A 16,070-nucleotide genomic window follows, 5' to 3' on the forward strand; every position below is an offset into this window, starting at 1 on the left:
ATGTTAATGGCTGAGTACAAAAATGCAAAAAAGAGTGATATATATTATAATCACACTATGATATATATTATGCTATATATATTATGCATTCTCAAGTAAAATTTAACTTTTAATTTCTCGTGATTGCATTTGATACTCTTACCTTTGTATCTTATTACGAAGATTCTGTTTAAAAAGCAGGCACATCTTGGGTATCACATATGGAAAGAAGTTGTCGCAGAAAAACTATCGATATCATCATACTATCTCGCAGTATCGATATATCGATAAGTGTTTATCGATACAATCGACAATATAGTAAACCGACATCTGACATAAAGTATAGCGAATATAATAATAATCACTATTATTTTAGCTATGCCAAGTGATCTTGGGTCAATTAGAGCGATCGTACTTTAGAAAAAAAAAAAATAATTAATCGACGTCCAATTAGTCCTATATACATAATTTGCAATAATATTGATAGGTAAAAATTCAAAACTCTTTACCATCTTTAACCTCACCAACGTTTTGAAAATTTAGACGTAAATATACTGGATAATATTTCACAGAGCTTAAAATAATCTAAACAAAAAATCTTATTTGTTTGTGTAAAACATTTGTCATATAACACGTCTCTTATAAACTAAAATATAATATTTACCGATCTTTTATAAAGTTACATCTTTAAGGTCAAATCTTTTGTTGTATTTCACATATAAATAATATTGCTCACATTTATTGTGTTAAGAGCATAATAATATTTTATTATAATTAAGAAATATAAAATGTTGTTTGACATTTTCCTTATTATAATTTTCATTAATATTGTCATTATCGTTATCAGATATCTTTGGAGAAATGGCTAGCTCTTCCGAACAGAGTGGTATTGCTCAGAAGACATGGGAATTATCGAATAATGTCGAGACCATCAGTACCATGGACGAGATTTATAGATACGACAGGAAAGAGCAACATGATATATTAACTGCCAAACCATGGGAGAAAGAGTAAGCATATTGATGATTTAACTGTGGAAAAGCATCGACTATTTGTGCCCCATTTTCTTGTTTACAGTCCCCATTTTTTCAAAGACATCAAAATATCTGCATTAGCTCTATTAAAAATGGTTATGCATGCACGATCTGGCGGAACACTGGAGGTAATGGGTCTTTTACTTGGTAAAGTAGCAGCCAACACGATGATTGTGATGGATTCCTTTGCATTGCCAGTGGAGGGTACAGAAACTAGAGTGAATGCTCAAGCTCAAGCTTATGAGTACATGACAGCTTACATAGAAGCAGCTAAACAAGTATATATAAAACTATTTTTATAGTAAAACTACTTTTAAAAAATAAATTTATAGCCTATAATTTATCATTCAGGTCGGTAGACAAGAAAATGCGATTGGTTGGTATCACAGTCATCCTGGATATGGATGTTGGTTGTCTGGTATTGATGTATCCACTCAGATGCTCAATCAAAATTTTCAAGAACCATTCGTTGCCATTGTCATTGATCCCGTGAGAACCATCTCCGCTGGCAAAGTTTGCTTGGGTGCATTCAGAACTTACCCAAAGGTACATACTGCTTGAACTATAATATTTCAACATTAGAATAAGCAATTCTTCCTAAAAGGAGAAGATTAAAGATTCTATCTTATTTCTAGAATTATTTGAGTTTATTCTTTGTCGTGAAAAAGTAGTATAAATTATATTTTGCATGTATTTTTGCAGGGATATAAACCAGCTAATGAAGAGCCATCAGAATATCAGACAATACCATTGAATAAGATTGAGGATTTTGGTGTTCATTGCAAGCAATACTATTCTTTGGAAGTATCCTATTTCAAGTCCTCGTTGGATAGACGATTGCTCGATTCGTTATGGAATAAATACTGGGTCAACACTCTGAGTTCTTCCAGTCTATTGACGAACGCGGATTACACCACTGGACAGATATTCGACTTGTCCGATAAATTGGAACAGTCGGAATCTGCCTTAGGTAGAGGCTTTGTACTGGGTGGTACGGATCCCCATGATCGCAGTACGGTAGAAAAACTCATAAAGGCAACCAGAGACAGTTGTAAAACTACCATTGAAGTTATTCACGGTTTAATGGCACAAATAATTAAGGACCGACTATTTAATCACGTTGGCAGTAATGCAACTTGTGATACTCAGCAGAAATAATGTGTATTCTGTGTGTGATAATGATAATCTGCTACAGGATATGTATTTGTAATAAAGTATATAATCTCCTTTAAAATCAAGATCTTGGAGTAATTATTTAATAAGATATTTAAATGAGAAACTTATTAGATCATCTCTTCTTGAGAAATTAAAAAATTAAGCTATTTAAAATATATTAATATATCACAATTATTACAAAGTCAAACGATTACGATATTAGCACTGAATATTTCTCTTTACAGAAATATGCTTAAAGTACGAATTAGAGTAATGAATTAGAGTTGAAAAACATAATGGAATAAAAATACATTTTATTTTCACACCTTGATTCGCTAAAAAGTATATATACAGCATTTTTATCATTAATCAATATCCTCGTGTATGTATATATATTATATATATGTAATATAAATATATATATTATATATATTTTTATATTATACATATATAAAACTAATATATAATATATTCAGAACAAGTAGGCAGAGCAAAACCCCCACTGGAGGGCTGACGCACTGTGTCACAGACTTTAAGGACAAGGCCACTCAAAAAACACACCCACCTGTTCTATTTTATATAGTCCTATACCTTTCGCGCACTCACATAACATATAAGGGACGGAGCTAAAATGCGTAGTTGTGTCAATCAATCAATCGTAAACTTAATCGAGAAGTTGTATAAAAAGATCCTGATCAAAAACCAAAAGATATACGCGATCAAAAAAATGCCAATACGACGCTCTTAATGAGAGATGAATTCTTTGTGATATATACACATACACATCTACATTTACATAGTATTACGCGCTATAATGTTATGTCACATCTCAGAGCGAATTAAATAATTAAGTACAACAGCATGTTTTAACCTAATTTGTAGGAAAGTCTAGAGAAAATAGATATCTGGAAATCTGGCCTGCCAACTCTATTGCTCCCGGCGTGCTATATATTCTTTTTAAATTGTATTACCTATAATAGAGAACTCACATATATATTTGTCGCTCATCATACACGTCAAAATTTGATAAAGTAAGTATAAAATCGTATGAACGTTATATTAAATGAGCGAGTTTTATCCTTACACTTCTCTCTTTCCTCTTCGACATATATATTATATGTACAAGCGATATCTGCGATGCTGTAAATAATTCCAGTTGAGTAAAATTAGAATTCGCAAAATTAAATTAAAAACCAATAGAGACATATACATTCTTATACTTGGTTATTAATTTTATGTTAGTGTTTATACTGCAACTTAAAAAATAGACTATTGTCAAGATATACATGTATAATTATTTATCGACTTTACATTCTACCTTTTTTAAAAACGCATAGAACTGGATGAACGAAATTAATCTCGTAGTATCAGCTTTTATTTTCTATTTTGTAATAATTGTTTAGTTAAGATATTATGCTTCCCAACATTTTATGACTTTTCTCGTATTTATATCAAAATTTTCATTAGAATTAACTTAGTAGAATTGTACATATAATGCAATGAAACACTGATAGAGATACTTGGCGAGAATTAATATCATTCGAACATGATAAAGAGGATTAATTGGTCGATAATGAATCCTCAATCTTCCATAATTGGATACAACGTTCAACATACATACATACGCGAGACAGATAATATGACAGTCAGAATTCAGCCCTCCAATGTGTACTCTGTATTCTGAATATGAATTTGAAATTGTATAATCGCGCTACACACGTAACACACTCGTGCGTCATATGTATGTGTGTGTTCAGTAGCATGTTGTGTACATGTATGTGTTTTATATGCACCCTCTCCCCAAATGATATCTCTCGAAAACGAAAACGTTAATATTATCGTATTCGTTACTGAATTAACAGCTCTATCATGTACACAGATTAGAAAGAATCCCGTTTCGCGCTATTTTTCCCCCATCACATAAAAGAATTTCTTTGCTTCTCTATATGTCACCGCGATTATATATTTACAAGACGATTGCGCGAGTTTTATTCGCGATGTCTTACTTACAAATGTAGCAGTAGAAAAGATTGATTTGTTACAGTGAGAGTTTAGTTTCTCCTTGTTTCTTTTTGGAACAACGACAGCACTTTCGGTGACGGAACTTCCTCCCTTCCCATTCTCCGTTTTACATTTTGTTTTCTGGCGTGTGATGCATTTGATGTATGTGTCGAGATTGTATGTTTTTTCTGACTCACTTTCTGTATAGGTATCTGTTTTCTAACTCGTTTAGCCTACGTATGAAATTACGCGCTAAATTAGTAGCCGTAAAACAGCGGGAATGCAACCAACCACAAGCACAATAGTTTCCTCAACTCTCTCCGCATCTGTTCTTCGGTTAGAAAAAATATTTACATCTTTTTTTTCATATACTTTTGCGACAGGTTGCGAGAGCAAAGTATACTTTTACGTTCGCTCGTTGTAACGAAGCGGAAACGATAATGATATATAACGTAATTTTGAAAGACTTTAAATGTTAACATCACATTGTTTGCGACTGGAAATTTATCGGAACTTGCCCACACACAAATTCGTGACAACTTTAAAATATATATATATATATATGCGGCAAGACGATTAATACTTTTTTGAAAAATTCTTCGTTGCGAAAAAGCTTTTAGAACACATTGTAAAATTGTATACGGAGTTAAAAAATGTGATTTTAACAAATTTAAGATCTCCTTACAAAGTTTAGGTCATATCTTCGTGCCGCATAGCGAAAATTTTGTTACTGAATTAGTTGTTCATCCATTTGACACCTATTTGCAAACTTGTATGTTTCATTGTCTCTGATAAGGATGAAATTTGTTCCTTTTTTTTCTTTCCAGTTTGTCTTCAAGAATCGATTAATTACTTTTAGGCAGGCATATGTACAAATGTTGTTTGTATTATATCTTGTCACTGTAATGCCGCGGCGGGAAAGTTATTGACTTCTGTCTGTTCCAAAACTGGCCCAGCTGGACCTGTATATGATATACGTAGTCTCATTCTAAGTGTTGCCTAAAACAGAAGAATTATCAATTAAAGATTAAAAGTTGAAAACAATTTTTTTACCAAAGTATTGGTAACTGACCCTATTCATATTTGTGACTCTCAACACTTGAGTTACTTGACCACATGGTGGAATACAGTACCCGATGGCGATAGCATTTGTAGTTGGAATGTCTAAAATTGTCAAGACCACATTAAATTTTTTTTAAATATATACAATCGTATACAATATATATAAATTCATATGTATCATATCTAACCCTAGGAACTGCTGCTTGAAACAGAAAATCGGTTAAAACGGTGCTTCCGGAGTTCTGTGCCAACATATTTATAATTAACAGATCAGGAATATCGGGCGGTCTCTCTAATTTGAACGTTATCTTGAGTCCCGATTTGTCCAAAACAGTCATATTAGGTAGTTCTGCAATAAGAATCACGATTATAATGATTTACAATGCAAAAAAAATTACAATATTTTTAAAAATTCCACGACAAACCATTTTGAACTGAGGAAGTACTGAGCAATCCATCTACTAAGAAATTACTGGTATTGGTGGGACTGAACATCGGTGCGGATGATGCTTGCGGTTGTAACGGTAGTGTAGGGGTGACGGGAGACGTAGGCGTATTCAAATCCAAACTTCCGAGTAAGTCTAACAGATCGTTATTATGCGCTGGTGGAGTCGAACTCGGTAAAACATTTTTATTGGTGGTCGTTGTCGCCGGCATCGTCACTCCTACATCTGCAGTTCCAAGTAAATCTAGAAGTGCACTCTGCAAAATCGTCAAAAAAATTAATGACACAATTTAATATACATATTGTAGAAAAGAAAAAAATATCGATAATATAAATCTCGATTTATTTTTTATTTTTTAAAGGTTTATCAAATAGATTTATTTTTAATATTATTAGAAATTTTTTTATTATTAAAGCGTTTACTCAAATTTTGTAAAAAATTCCCTGAGAATTTCCTGATAAAATATAAAACAATAAATAATTTATTATAAACGTCTCAGGATACTATAATTTATTTAAATATTATCTATTAAAAATTTGAACAATTTTTTATGAAATTTATAATTTATGTAAGATCTTTTTCTTGATACTAAAAATGAATAATCAATCAAAAACAAAAATTACATAAAATATTAAGATATTAATTACATAAGATATCAATGCTTACTGAATCGGATGTAGTTGTGGTTGGTTCTACAGTAGACTTCTCGTCTTCCGGTTCCGGCTCACCGTTCACCATGCCTATGATACCATTAGCCTGTGGTCGAGCAGTCTCCATCGGCGGCATTCTTTCGAGCAATGCAGGCCGTAGATGATCGTATTTTCGAAACAATTGCGAGAATTCGATACCTCTCTGCTGTAATTCGATATGCAAATTGCTACCAAACGTATCTATGATCTGACGAATTTTCCTATAAATAATAAAATATGTTATATAAATATTATACATTTTGAAAATGAATCTTTATATAGCGCAGACCTTCGATAGCTCGATACTCACTCGTGACCTTTCTGGAACCTCGTGCTCAATTTAGTAAGAGACAATAAGGTGTATTGTTTCGTAACCACAGTGTTCTGAGGATTCCAGAGTAACCTCTGATACACATCGATAACTTCATCCTCTGTCAACTAATTAAAAAATTAGAGAAATTATTATGAAGAATGACACAATCATACATAAACACATAAATAAAATTTCTAAGAAAAATTTGTTCAATGTAGCAAGAAAAAAATGGTTAAAATTTCGTAAGCAATAATTAACCAAATATTTTTATATGCAACATTGTTATTAGGCTTACATTGATTGGGGTTTCGACATCCTCTGACGGCGGACTGTACAACAATAGATCACCATATTCGCCGATACACCATGTGGCAACTTGCGCCAAAGGCTGCTTGTCGGACGTATCTTTTTCTAGCGCATGCCACAGCGCGCTAACAGCGTAATTCTGTTGAGGCTGCGTTTCCGATATTAATTGTATCGTACATGCCACTACATCATCACGCACATAATTACCGGCCTATAGATTAGAAGAAGATTCAATAACCATGACACTGTTTTACACGTTCCGAGAATTCCACTTTACGATATCGTAAAAAAAATACATACCGCGACAAGCACTTTAAACAGAGTTTCTAGATGCCAACGTTTGTTCGGAGCGAATCTCTCCGCGGACATCACGATATTGCTGCTACATTGAGCTTTGAATTCCGGATCCGCTCGTTCCAAGAACAAGAGCAATTCCTTCATCATGTTTCTGATATTATTAGAATTTACGAGTGCAAAACTCAATTCCATTGCGCGCCTTCTAATTGACACATCCGGATCTTTTAGACATTCCTGAAATAAATATCAAGGATATGAATTACGATATGTTATTTTATTTCGATTATAAAAAGAAAGATTAAAAAGATTTATAAATATTTTACTAGAATTGTCGATCGATGCCTCTGCACTGCGCTCGTGTCCACGTAAACAGTCTTCAGCAACGTGTTCAAGGCCACGTATCTGATATTCTTGTCGTTATTCAATAAAAATCTGCCCAGTATATTAACTGCTAAAACTCGAAGTCCGCTCTCCGATTTGATATCCATGATGGACAGAACCGTCTCATACAGTATAGTGTTACCAACGTTTTTGCTAGTTTCCGTATTGGTGGCAACTTGAGCAAGGATGTCGTTCATGGCTTCAGACGCATCGACATCGTTGCGTCCCAGAATACGAAGGAGACGCAGTATTTTCACTTGCAAGAAGGGATCTGACACTCCGGACACATCATGCTCCGGCGAGTATCCGGCTAAGATCAAATTCTTCAGGATTCTTACCAGATTTGGCACAATCTGCAATAAAACTTCTATTTAATCTCTGTTCATTTCCAAAAATACTACAAATTTTCACTTGACGCGATTACATCAAATATCAAACATGAGAAATAAGATCGACAGAACAAACCATTGTGGAATAATATACATACATATATATACTGTCATGTAACGTATAATACGAAAATACAAATAATGTAAGCACAATCAACTTAAATAATATTCGAAACATTTGATTTTAAAGTACTACTTAAGATTAATTTGTCTTATGGATACAAATTTATACACAATATATACATTAAATTCATTAAATCCATGTCATATTGTTATAAGCTGTATAGTCAAAAATACCATAAGAGAAATAGAGAATTTGACTCATAAATAAGCTAATAAAAACATGCAATTATACGAAATATCATCATGCCAATTACAAGTATTAAAATTATGACTATAATATCTTTGAATGTATAACTACTTTCCCAAATAAAAAATTCATACAATAAGATAATAAGATATAACAAATTTTATATAATTAGTCCTATATACGAGAGTAGAATATATATATATATATATATAGAGAGAGAGAGAGAGAGATGTAGTTTAATATGTATTTAATAATTTAAAAAATAATATAGTAAAAAAAGCAGAGACAAAATATTGATTTCGCGATTTTTGGTATAGTTCACATTTACAATATTTATGTCAGATGAAGTAAAAGAAAAGAATGAAGTCTGAGTAAGAAGCATACATGCAAAAATACAGAGAACCTTTATATGCATATTACCTCACGGTGGCCGCATTCCTAAGAAAGACAAAACCAATGCTTATATTACGTATACTCAAATGATAAATTAAAAAAAATCAAATTTTGCATTAATTTTCATAAAGAATATTACTGTATAATTATCCTATAATTAGATGACATTTCTTTCTCTCGGTCAAAAAAGAATAAAAAGAAAACTCGCAGATCTTTGCGCATATTAATAAAGCTACAATAAAATCTATCAGAGCACAAGGAGCCATGTATTATGAATGCAAAATAAAAGAAAACGTGTTCAAACTTTTGATGTTATCTTAGCATAAAGTGATAACAATTTCTTTTTCTTCCTGCTGCTTGTAAACTCGCCAAGAGAATATAATTTGTGGTACATTAATATTTATGACCAGCGCCAATAAAATATTCTTCCGGACAATTATTTCGCGACGTATCTGTGCTCCCATAAAAATTAAGACTGCATTCTTTTCCATCACTGTCGCGCGAACTATAATTATTTAACAAACAATATTCCATTTCCTAAATTGTCTAATAAATAATAGACTACTATATATGCAATACTAGACACACTTTCAGCAGGTCTCTACTACTATTAATCTTCGATATCGACCACGCTGGATTATAAGGAAATTATGTGGTCGCATACGAGTTGATCAATTAGATGATGCAATAAAACTATGACTCGACGAGCGAGATCGCATTTACGATATCGAACTGCGTCTGTCTACGAAAACCTGTCCTAAGACTAATGAACGTTGCGTGTCTGAAGGCGAATATTCTTTTGGATATACCTTTTTGAAGTGATTCAACGTGTCGACGCTGTTCTCGCACATCTCCGTAATAAGGGTGACGCCAGTGATGAGCACCCCGTGATTCTTCTCGGTAATCAAGCTACGGGTGGCCGGCAAAAACATCTCCATCAGCTCCGGAACACGTCTGATGATCCGAAAGGCGCAGAGCGCCGCTTTCTTCCGGATGTACGCGTTCGGTGACTTCATCAGTCTCTCGACCTCGGACGCCAGATCCCTCGCCATTTCCGGCGACGCAATCGCACCGAGGGTGCACAACGCCAGACCGATGACGAATTGTGTGGAACTGTTCAAGTCACTGAAAAGAAGAACAAAGATTAATCTTCTTTCAAAAACACATGTTGTAAATGTTATCGTTTGATGAAAAAAAAACTTTTCGTTACTTTTTCAAGCAATTTGTGATCAAGAGATGAACGTCCTGTCGTTCGTCCAGCAACAGCATGGCCCCCAGATAACCGATTCGTTTATCTGTGAATCTCGGAGAAGCGATAAGCTTTAGACATTCCAATTGACCGAAATGCGCCGGGTATCTAAAATATTATATAAATATTTAAAAAATAATGATTTTGTGATAATATAACAGGTGACAATATTTTGTATTATAAATTTATATCTCGATATTAACCCCAGCATGTGAATGTACAGCAACTTTGCGATGTTACGACATCTCCAGACGCTGTCCTCTTCTCTAAATGTCGAACGGATATACGCGCACTCCTTGTTCACGACTGTCCTCTCTTCCGCTGCCGTTCGTGCGGCTCGAATTTGTCTAATCAGATCCCTCAACCGTGTCGGCGCAGGCATTCTAACTGTTGAGACTTTCAAAGTGTGAAAAAGTCATCAGTATAAATTATCACTAGCTTTGGCAACCGCCGATTCCGCTTGCAAATAATTTTGTAAATTAATCAAGTAAAATAAAAGTGCAACTAAAAATTATGAGAAAAATTTATGAGAGGAATTTGGGCAAAGAGGAATTTTCTATTGAAATTAATGTCATCACTTAAATACATTATAATAGATAAAAAAATTTACAACTTTTAAAGCAATGTAATCTAATTAACTTTTAAAATAAAAGAATATTACAGAGAAGATTACAAGTAGCAAGGCACAGGCAGAATCAGATGTTCCAATGATTAGCTATTACAGTCATTGTAAGTCAATTACATCAACAATACACCTACCTCTCTCCACAGCCTCATTGAAAGCCTGCTTTATGGAGGCCATGTTAAAGGCTGGGTTAAACCTGAAAAAATACACACCCATGCTGTTTTATGAACATCAACACTCCTACTTGTCAGATCTATTTATCGTGCAATGACACCTGTTTATTAAAGTAACAATCTAATTTTATTGCAACTGCTGACATTTCATATTCTTGCAAAATATAAAAATAAGATACGACAACTGTATCTTTGCAACAAATTTCTTTCATTCATATTAAAAATATTTCACACATTACAATTAAAAGTAATAAACCATTCGATTTTAGTATATAATACATATAACAATGTAAACAAAAATACTACAATTTACTTTTTTTCACTTGTCATTTCTCTGTCATTCATCGCTTCTTATATTTCATTGTCACAATTCAAGTTTAAATAGAGTGTGTAAGATTGTAAAAGTATGTATTACCCATGTTCTGAGGCATTCATTGTTTCTCAACTTGAGTTTTGAATCTATGCCACAAGCTTCACAAAAAAAACCAAGCGCAGACGAGTACAAAACACGAACTCTGCTATCCTCCTAGTGGACACAGGACGACAACATTATAAAGCATGTTAGTATTATATCAATTATATTATACCATATAAATTATATTAATGAAAACTCTAATCAAAATACTCAAGAGAAAAACAATTCAGTCTTCTGTGTCAATAATGTGACAAAATTAGCTTAGATTTTATATATAAATTTTCCATAAATGTATCCAATACTATGTCCTTGTCCACAAAGTGACTATGCAGTTTTCAACTGTTGCACATTTTGCTTACAGAATAATGTTATATCGGCCATTTAAAAGATTTCTCTTCACTGCAGAACAATTATCAAGTACACTGTCAAAATTAACGTACAAGTGTATAATTGTAATTATATTTTGTTATAGGTTTCTTTGTCATGAGAGAAAAATAGTTACATAAAAAAGAATCTAACTTTTAAATATTAAAAATAATCTAAATATACAGTTATTGGCCACTGTTAAAAATCTAAACTAATCTGTCACGTTGAGAGAGAGAAAGAGAGAGGAAAAGTGACACAAGCACCTTGAGAGATTACCTTAATTGGAAGCTCATAAATTCAAGAGACCGATAGTGGTTATTATACGCTTCATCGAGTACAACTTGACACAGAAGACAAAATAGCAAGAAAGAGAAGCCTCGAAGTGCTTTCTGAAATAGGGCAGTGGACATACAGATATGTTGCATACGTCGATATACGATACGTCTGTCGCGGTAGGAGCGTGAAGGACATACTCGGAATGTATCGCGACAGACGGATAGAAAAAAGTTGGCACAATAATAATAATAATATCAATCAGCTACGAATGATGTCACTGGCTCGTGCGATTTCACGTGCCAGAATCCCGCGGCGCTCGACTCGGCCACGACAGCATACACGATAGGGGAACTTGACATAAAAGGGAAGCAGCTGACGAGAGCATCTTCTCGAAGAGAAGAAACCAGCTTCTGTGACTCCCTGACGCGTGATGTGTCATCACGCGCGGGAATACACGGAAACGGAGTACCTGTCACAGGATCAGAACACCATCTCCAGGTGTTTACATGACGAAAATAAAAGTTCCAGGGAGAACCGAATCCGAATAAACGAGATCGTCGATGAATCTCCACCGTGAAAACCTCCGGATAGACGCGAGCCGGGGCGCCCTCACGCTCCTGCCTTCGCGATGTACTCTCGAGGTACCCGATGTGCGTGTACACCACCGGTGTCCCGTCCCATCCCCTCTACCCCGAGGAAGAGAGTCTTCGGGGAGCACGATGACAACGTGGATACGTACCGTGCTGCGCCGTCGAGTCTGAGTGAAGGCGGAGGCTAGTCCCTTAGTCAGCAAAGCCCCGTGAGCATAGCTGAGCTCCGAAGTCCCTACCTAGCACGGTTGTCGACCACACGGATCATATATATATACACACACGCATACACGCGCGAACGCACGCACTGGCGAGCTGTCTACGAATGACGTTGCACACCCTGACGTTTCTTCTCCTTTCTCGCTCTTTCTTCGCGCACTCTCTCTCTCTCTTTCTCTTTCTCTACCCTGTCCTGTCGACGACAGGTCGGAATTTCGCGTGTCCGTGCGTGAGGCGAAGACGGGAGGACTCAAAGATGGCCGTCTCCTGTCGTCGACGTTGTCATTTGACGTCGTCAGGGACTTTTCATGGGGAAGCGCGACGCGAGGGAAGAACGATATGCGTGGATCTCTCGTCGCGTACAGATTATTATAACCTCGCGTCACTCCGCTCGTCTCCGACTCGCGCGAGGAGGCGACGACGACGATGACGTCGAGGAGAGAAACGCGCGGGAAGCGCGCGTCATACAAACTCCACTTTGACGTATAGGGAATTTTGCGGTGAGCGGTGGACTAGGGTCTTATTGCGGGCGCGAAATTTGAATGCCGCAAAGTAGGCAAGGTAAATAATAAATAATTGGATTTACAAATAATTTATAAATAATAAACAAGTAGATAAAAAGAATACATCGCAATCTTTGCTACAGAGTTTCACGCATATGAAAATCTTGAAAACTTGCTAGAATTGTTTTTGATTAGAAATTCATGGAAAAAAAAATAGGAACAACTTTTCCTTTCTCCGTCTCGTGATAAGATAGCGTGATAAGAGTGTTGTTGTATTCGTCGGGACGACATCGTAAGCCATAAAAATCTTTTTCAACGAATGTCATTGCACACAGATATAACGCACACATACATATGCATTGATAAGATGCCAACATTTGTTTTTGTACAGGTATAAAGCGCGTAAAATATGTGATTAGAATAATATGCAAGGTATTGTTCTTAATAAAGCACGAGGGATGTTTATATTAGAATTTGCATATCTATTTTCATATATTATATGAAGAATAAAAAAGGTGATCTTTATATGACAACTAAATTTTCAGCAGCCATCTTTGATACTTCTCATGTGTGATATATATGAACATATACTGAAATTATCTAATTAGCTTGATTTTTCCTTCTATCCCCTCAATGCCTCTTATGAAATATTGCTCTGCACAAATTATTAATTAATCTTGGAGAAGAGAGAGGTCGAAGAATAATAATACAATATATTTTGAAGCGATGAAAGCCTTCCATCTGTTAAATTATAAGTTGATTAAATCACCTTCGATTGAGTTCCGGTGGTAAAACGCTCCAATCCTCGGTATCGTAATAAGGCCACATGGTGTATGATAATGTTAAACAAATAAAGAGCTTACAATCCAAAGAGAACGTATGTAGCACAAAAATCACAATCTATATATCACACAGCTTACAGCTGTACGATCAGTCTTGTACGCTCTTTATCACTAACATAATAGAGCAACGGCACAAGGTGTGGGCATTATCTCTTATCTTTCGATTACCTCGATATCACGCATATTATCATTCATCTTATATTATCATTCTTATTCACACTATTGGCGATTTAGTAAGACTTAATAAGTTCAGAATCATCTAGCTATTATATTTATGTAGATAATATTATAAAATATAATTTTCTATATACACATGTGGTCCTGATAAGCAAATTTAATATTTATTTGTTTAAATAAAGAGAGAGATGAAAGATGTTAAAAAAAATTTTTTACTTGTAGAAACACTGTACACACGTGGCATGAATATGTACGATGTGCATCAATAATATTATATAAATTATAGAACAGGAATGTTACACAACTACGACAAGGAATTGTCATCTTGATTACGAGGCGGTCGTACATCACTGTTTCTCTTGACACAATCCACTAGCCAGTGTATACCTTCGTCTACACCATCCCTTTTTCCAAAATAAGAGCCATTATCTCACATAATATATGCAGAAGGTATGATTTGTGAAATTTTATACAATACAAAAATAAAGATATTTATTTCTCAAAATTCTATACGCAAATCGACATGTATTAGATATATATATAAAACGGTAGTTATTTACTAACAATAAAACTAAAAGCCACTTACCCATTAAGTGCCGATACAGGCATTACCATGCAATCTCTTCTACCAATTAAATGCGCGCTTTGATTGAATATTGGTTTTACTTCTCTGACACCCATACAATCAGGTACGTCCTGTTTATTTGCTAGCACCAGTAATGGTACACCTGTTAGATGCTCGGACGATATCACTTTATCTAAAATCAAGTTTTCATTCAAACACTATTAATTTATCATTATAAATTAATATACAATAATTTTATCACTATTAATTTTTCATCACATTAAAGTTTTATTAAAGTATATAAAAAATTATAAGAAATTTTAAATCTCATTTTAAATTAAAATATTTAAAATTTTTAAGAATCTTGCTAAGAAATATATTACTGTTAAGAACTATCTTTTTACTATTGCTTTGTACAAAACTGGTTTAATTTGTGAAACATTATTAAAGAATGTGCTTTACCAAAAGTTTCTTTGGAATCTGGTATTCTGTCACGATCGGACGAGTCGACAATATAAATCACAGCATGAGATTCTGCGTAATACTGCAAACAAAACAATATTTTATTCTCAAATATTATCGATACAGTGTAAAATATTATTCTTATGATTACGTAAATAAAAATAAGCTATATAAATAATAATGCACGCAAAGAGAAAATAGAAAGATAAAAAATATGCAATATAAACTATACTAATTTCACAATATTAATCACTTTATCCCATAAAGATTGCAGCTCCTCTTGGCCACCAAGATCCCAGAAGTTGAAGGAAACGCCGGCGATGTCGATCTTGCCGATATTCAGGCCTACGGTGGTGGTGATCTTGCTCGGATTCATCCCCTTGTAATTCTTCGTGAATTTCGTCTTCGCCGCTTCCAGGTAAGTCTAAAAGAAACGTATGCAAAGGCAATTTCTCGCGTCATAACCTTTAAAGTCGCGGTATCCTAGAGCAAGTACCGTCTTTCCTGCATTATCGAGGCCCAAAATTAATATGAAGTACTCGTCTTTTTGCACCAGATACTTGTACAAACCGTGCAGCAACGTGTACATCTCAATTACCCGTCGATATTCTTGTTGATACGATTTACATGTCGTATTGTTTACATTTTGTATCTACACTTGTCATGCTCATGCCATGTTGTCCAACCTAGAGTCGCTGTATTGATAAAGAACGGCATATCCAGAGAATAGAGTGCCTGCAAAGTTAGGTCAGTAGCCGCCATCATTAAAGCACGTGTTTTATATATACATATATAACATACATATATATATATATATATATTATATATATATATATATATATATGGTGCACAA

At 34.4% G+C, this 16,070-nt stretch overlaps 3 protein-coding genes across 5 annotated transcripts; 1 reads left to right on the forward strand and 2 right to left on the reverse strand.

The window, feature by feature from the left end:
- Positions 1-275: 275 nt before the first annotated feature.
- CSN5 (COP9 signalosome subunit 5) lies at positions 276-2,251 on the forward strand. 3 transcript variants are annotated; one of them, XM_029299619.2, is made up of 5 exons: positions 276-466; positions 827-989; positions 1,057-1,291; positions 1,365-1,559; positions 1,716-2,251. In XM_029299619.2, exons 2-5 carry the CDS (start codon positions 841-843, stop codon positions 2,169-2,171), a joined length of 1,035 nt encoding a protein of 344 aa, XP_029155452.1. In that variant the 5' UTR covers positions 276-466; positions 827-840; the 3' UTR covers positions 2,172-2,251. The 3 variants fall into 3 exon arrangements, with proteins under 3 accessions (XP_029155452.1, XP_029155453.1, XP_029155454.1); XM_029299620.1 differs by having other exon boundaries at positions 459-524; XM_029299621.2 differs by lacking the exon at positions 276-466 and adding an exon at positions 630-671.
- A 214-nt stretch (positions 2,252-2,465) lies between these two features.
- Positions 2,466-14,319, reverse strand: AP-1gamma (adaptor protein complex 1, gamma subunit). The gene is given in 16 exon segments (XM_029299607.2): positions 2,466-5,168; positions 5,242-5,297; positions 5,300-5,333; positions 5,420-5,580; positions 5,657-5,933; positions 6,344-6,587; positions 6,677-6,804; positions 6,975-7,196; positions 7,286-7,516; positions 7,606-8,016; positions 8,783-8,800; positions 9,565-9,880; positions 9,966-10,112; positions 10,208-10,400; positions 10,764-10,825; positions 13,941-14,319. Coding segments are annotated over 16 exon segments (2,661 nt in total). The 5' UTR covers positions 14,000-14,319; the 3' UTR covers positions 2,466-5,066.
- Positions 14,320-14,384: 65 nt separating this feature from the next.
- On the reverse strand, positions 14,385-15,930 carry Arfrp1 (ADP-ribosylation factor related protein 1). The gene is made up of 5 exons (XM_029299536.2): positions 15,714-15,930; positions 15,471-15,641; positions 15,218-15,299; positions 14,777-14,948; positions 14,385-14,594 (listed from the first exon to the last, which is right to left on the reverse strand). Exons 1-5 carry the CDS (start codon positions 15,804-15,806, stop codon positions 14,495-14,497), a joined length of 618 nt encoding a protein of 205 aa, XP_029155369.1. The 5' UTR covers positions 15,807-15,930; the 3' UTR covers positions 14,385-14,494.
- Between the last annotated feature and the right edge of the window lie 140 nt (positions 15,931-16,070).

Source organism: Nylanderia fulva, unplaced genomic scaffold (assembly GCF_048542155.1).
Source record: "Nylanderia fulva isolate GAGA-0341 unplaced genomic scaffold, ASM4854215v1 Scaffold1, whole genome shotgun sequence".
Classification (NCBI taxonomy): domain Eukaryota; kingdom Metazoa; phylum Arthropoda; class Insecta; order Hymenoptera; family Formicidae; genus Nylanderia; species Nylanderia fulva.

Bases quoted from the DNA above. Each gene is read 5' to 3' on its own strand.
- CSN5 (XM_029299619.2), top strand. From the start codon at position 841: ATGGCTAGCTCTTCCGAACAGAGTGGTATTGCTCAGAAGACATGGGAA. The intron at 990-1,056 runs GTAAGCATATTG...TCTTGTTTACAG, and splicing joins GCCAAACCATGGGAGAAAGA to TCCCCATTTTTTCAAAGACA. The intron at 1,560-1,715 runs GTACATACTGCT...GTATTTTTGCAG, and splicing joins CATTCAGAACTTACCCAAAG to GGATATAAACCAGCTAATGA.
- Arfrp1 (XM_029299536.2), bottom strand. From the start codon at position 15,806: ATGTACACGTTGCTGCACGGTTTGTACAAGTATCTGGTGCAAAAAGAC. The intron at 14,949-15,217 runs GTAAAGCACATT...ACTTGATTTTAG, and splicing joins AGATTCCAAAGAAACTTTTG to ATAAAGTGATATCGTCCGAG. The intron at 14,595-14,776 runs GTAAGTGGCTTT...TTTTGGAAAAAG, and splicing joins CCTGTATCGGCACTTAATGG to GGATGGTGTAGACGAAGGTA.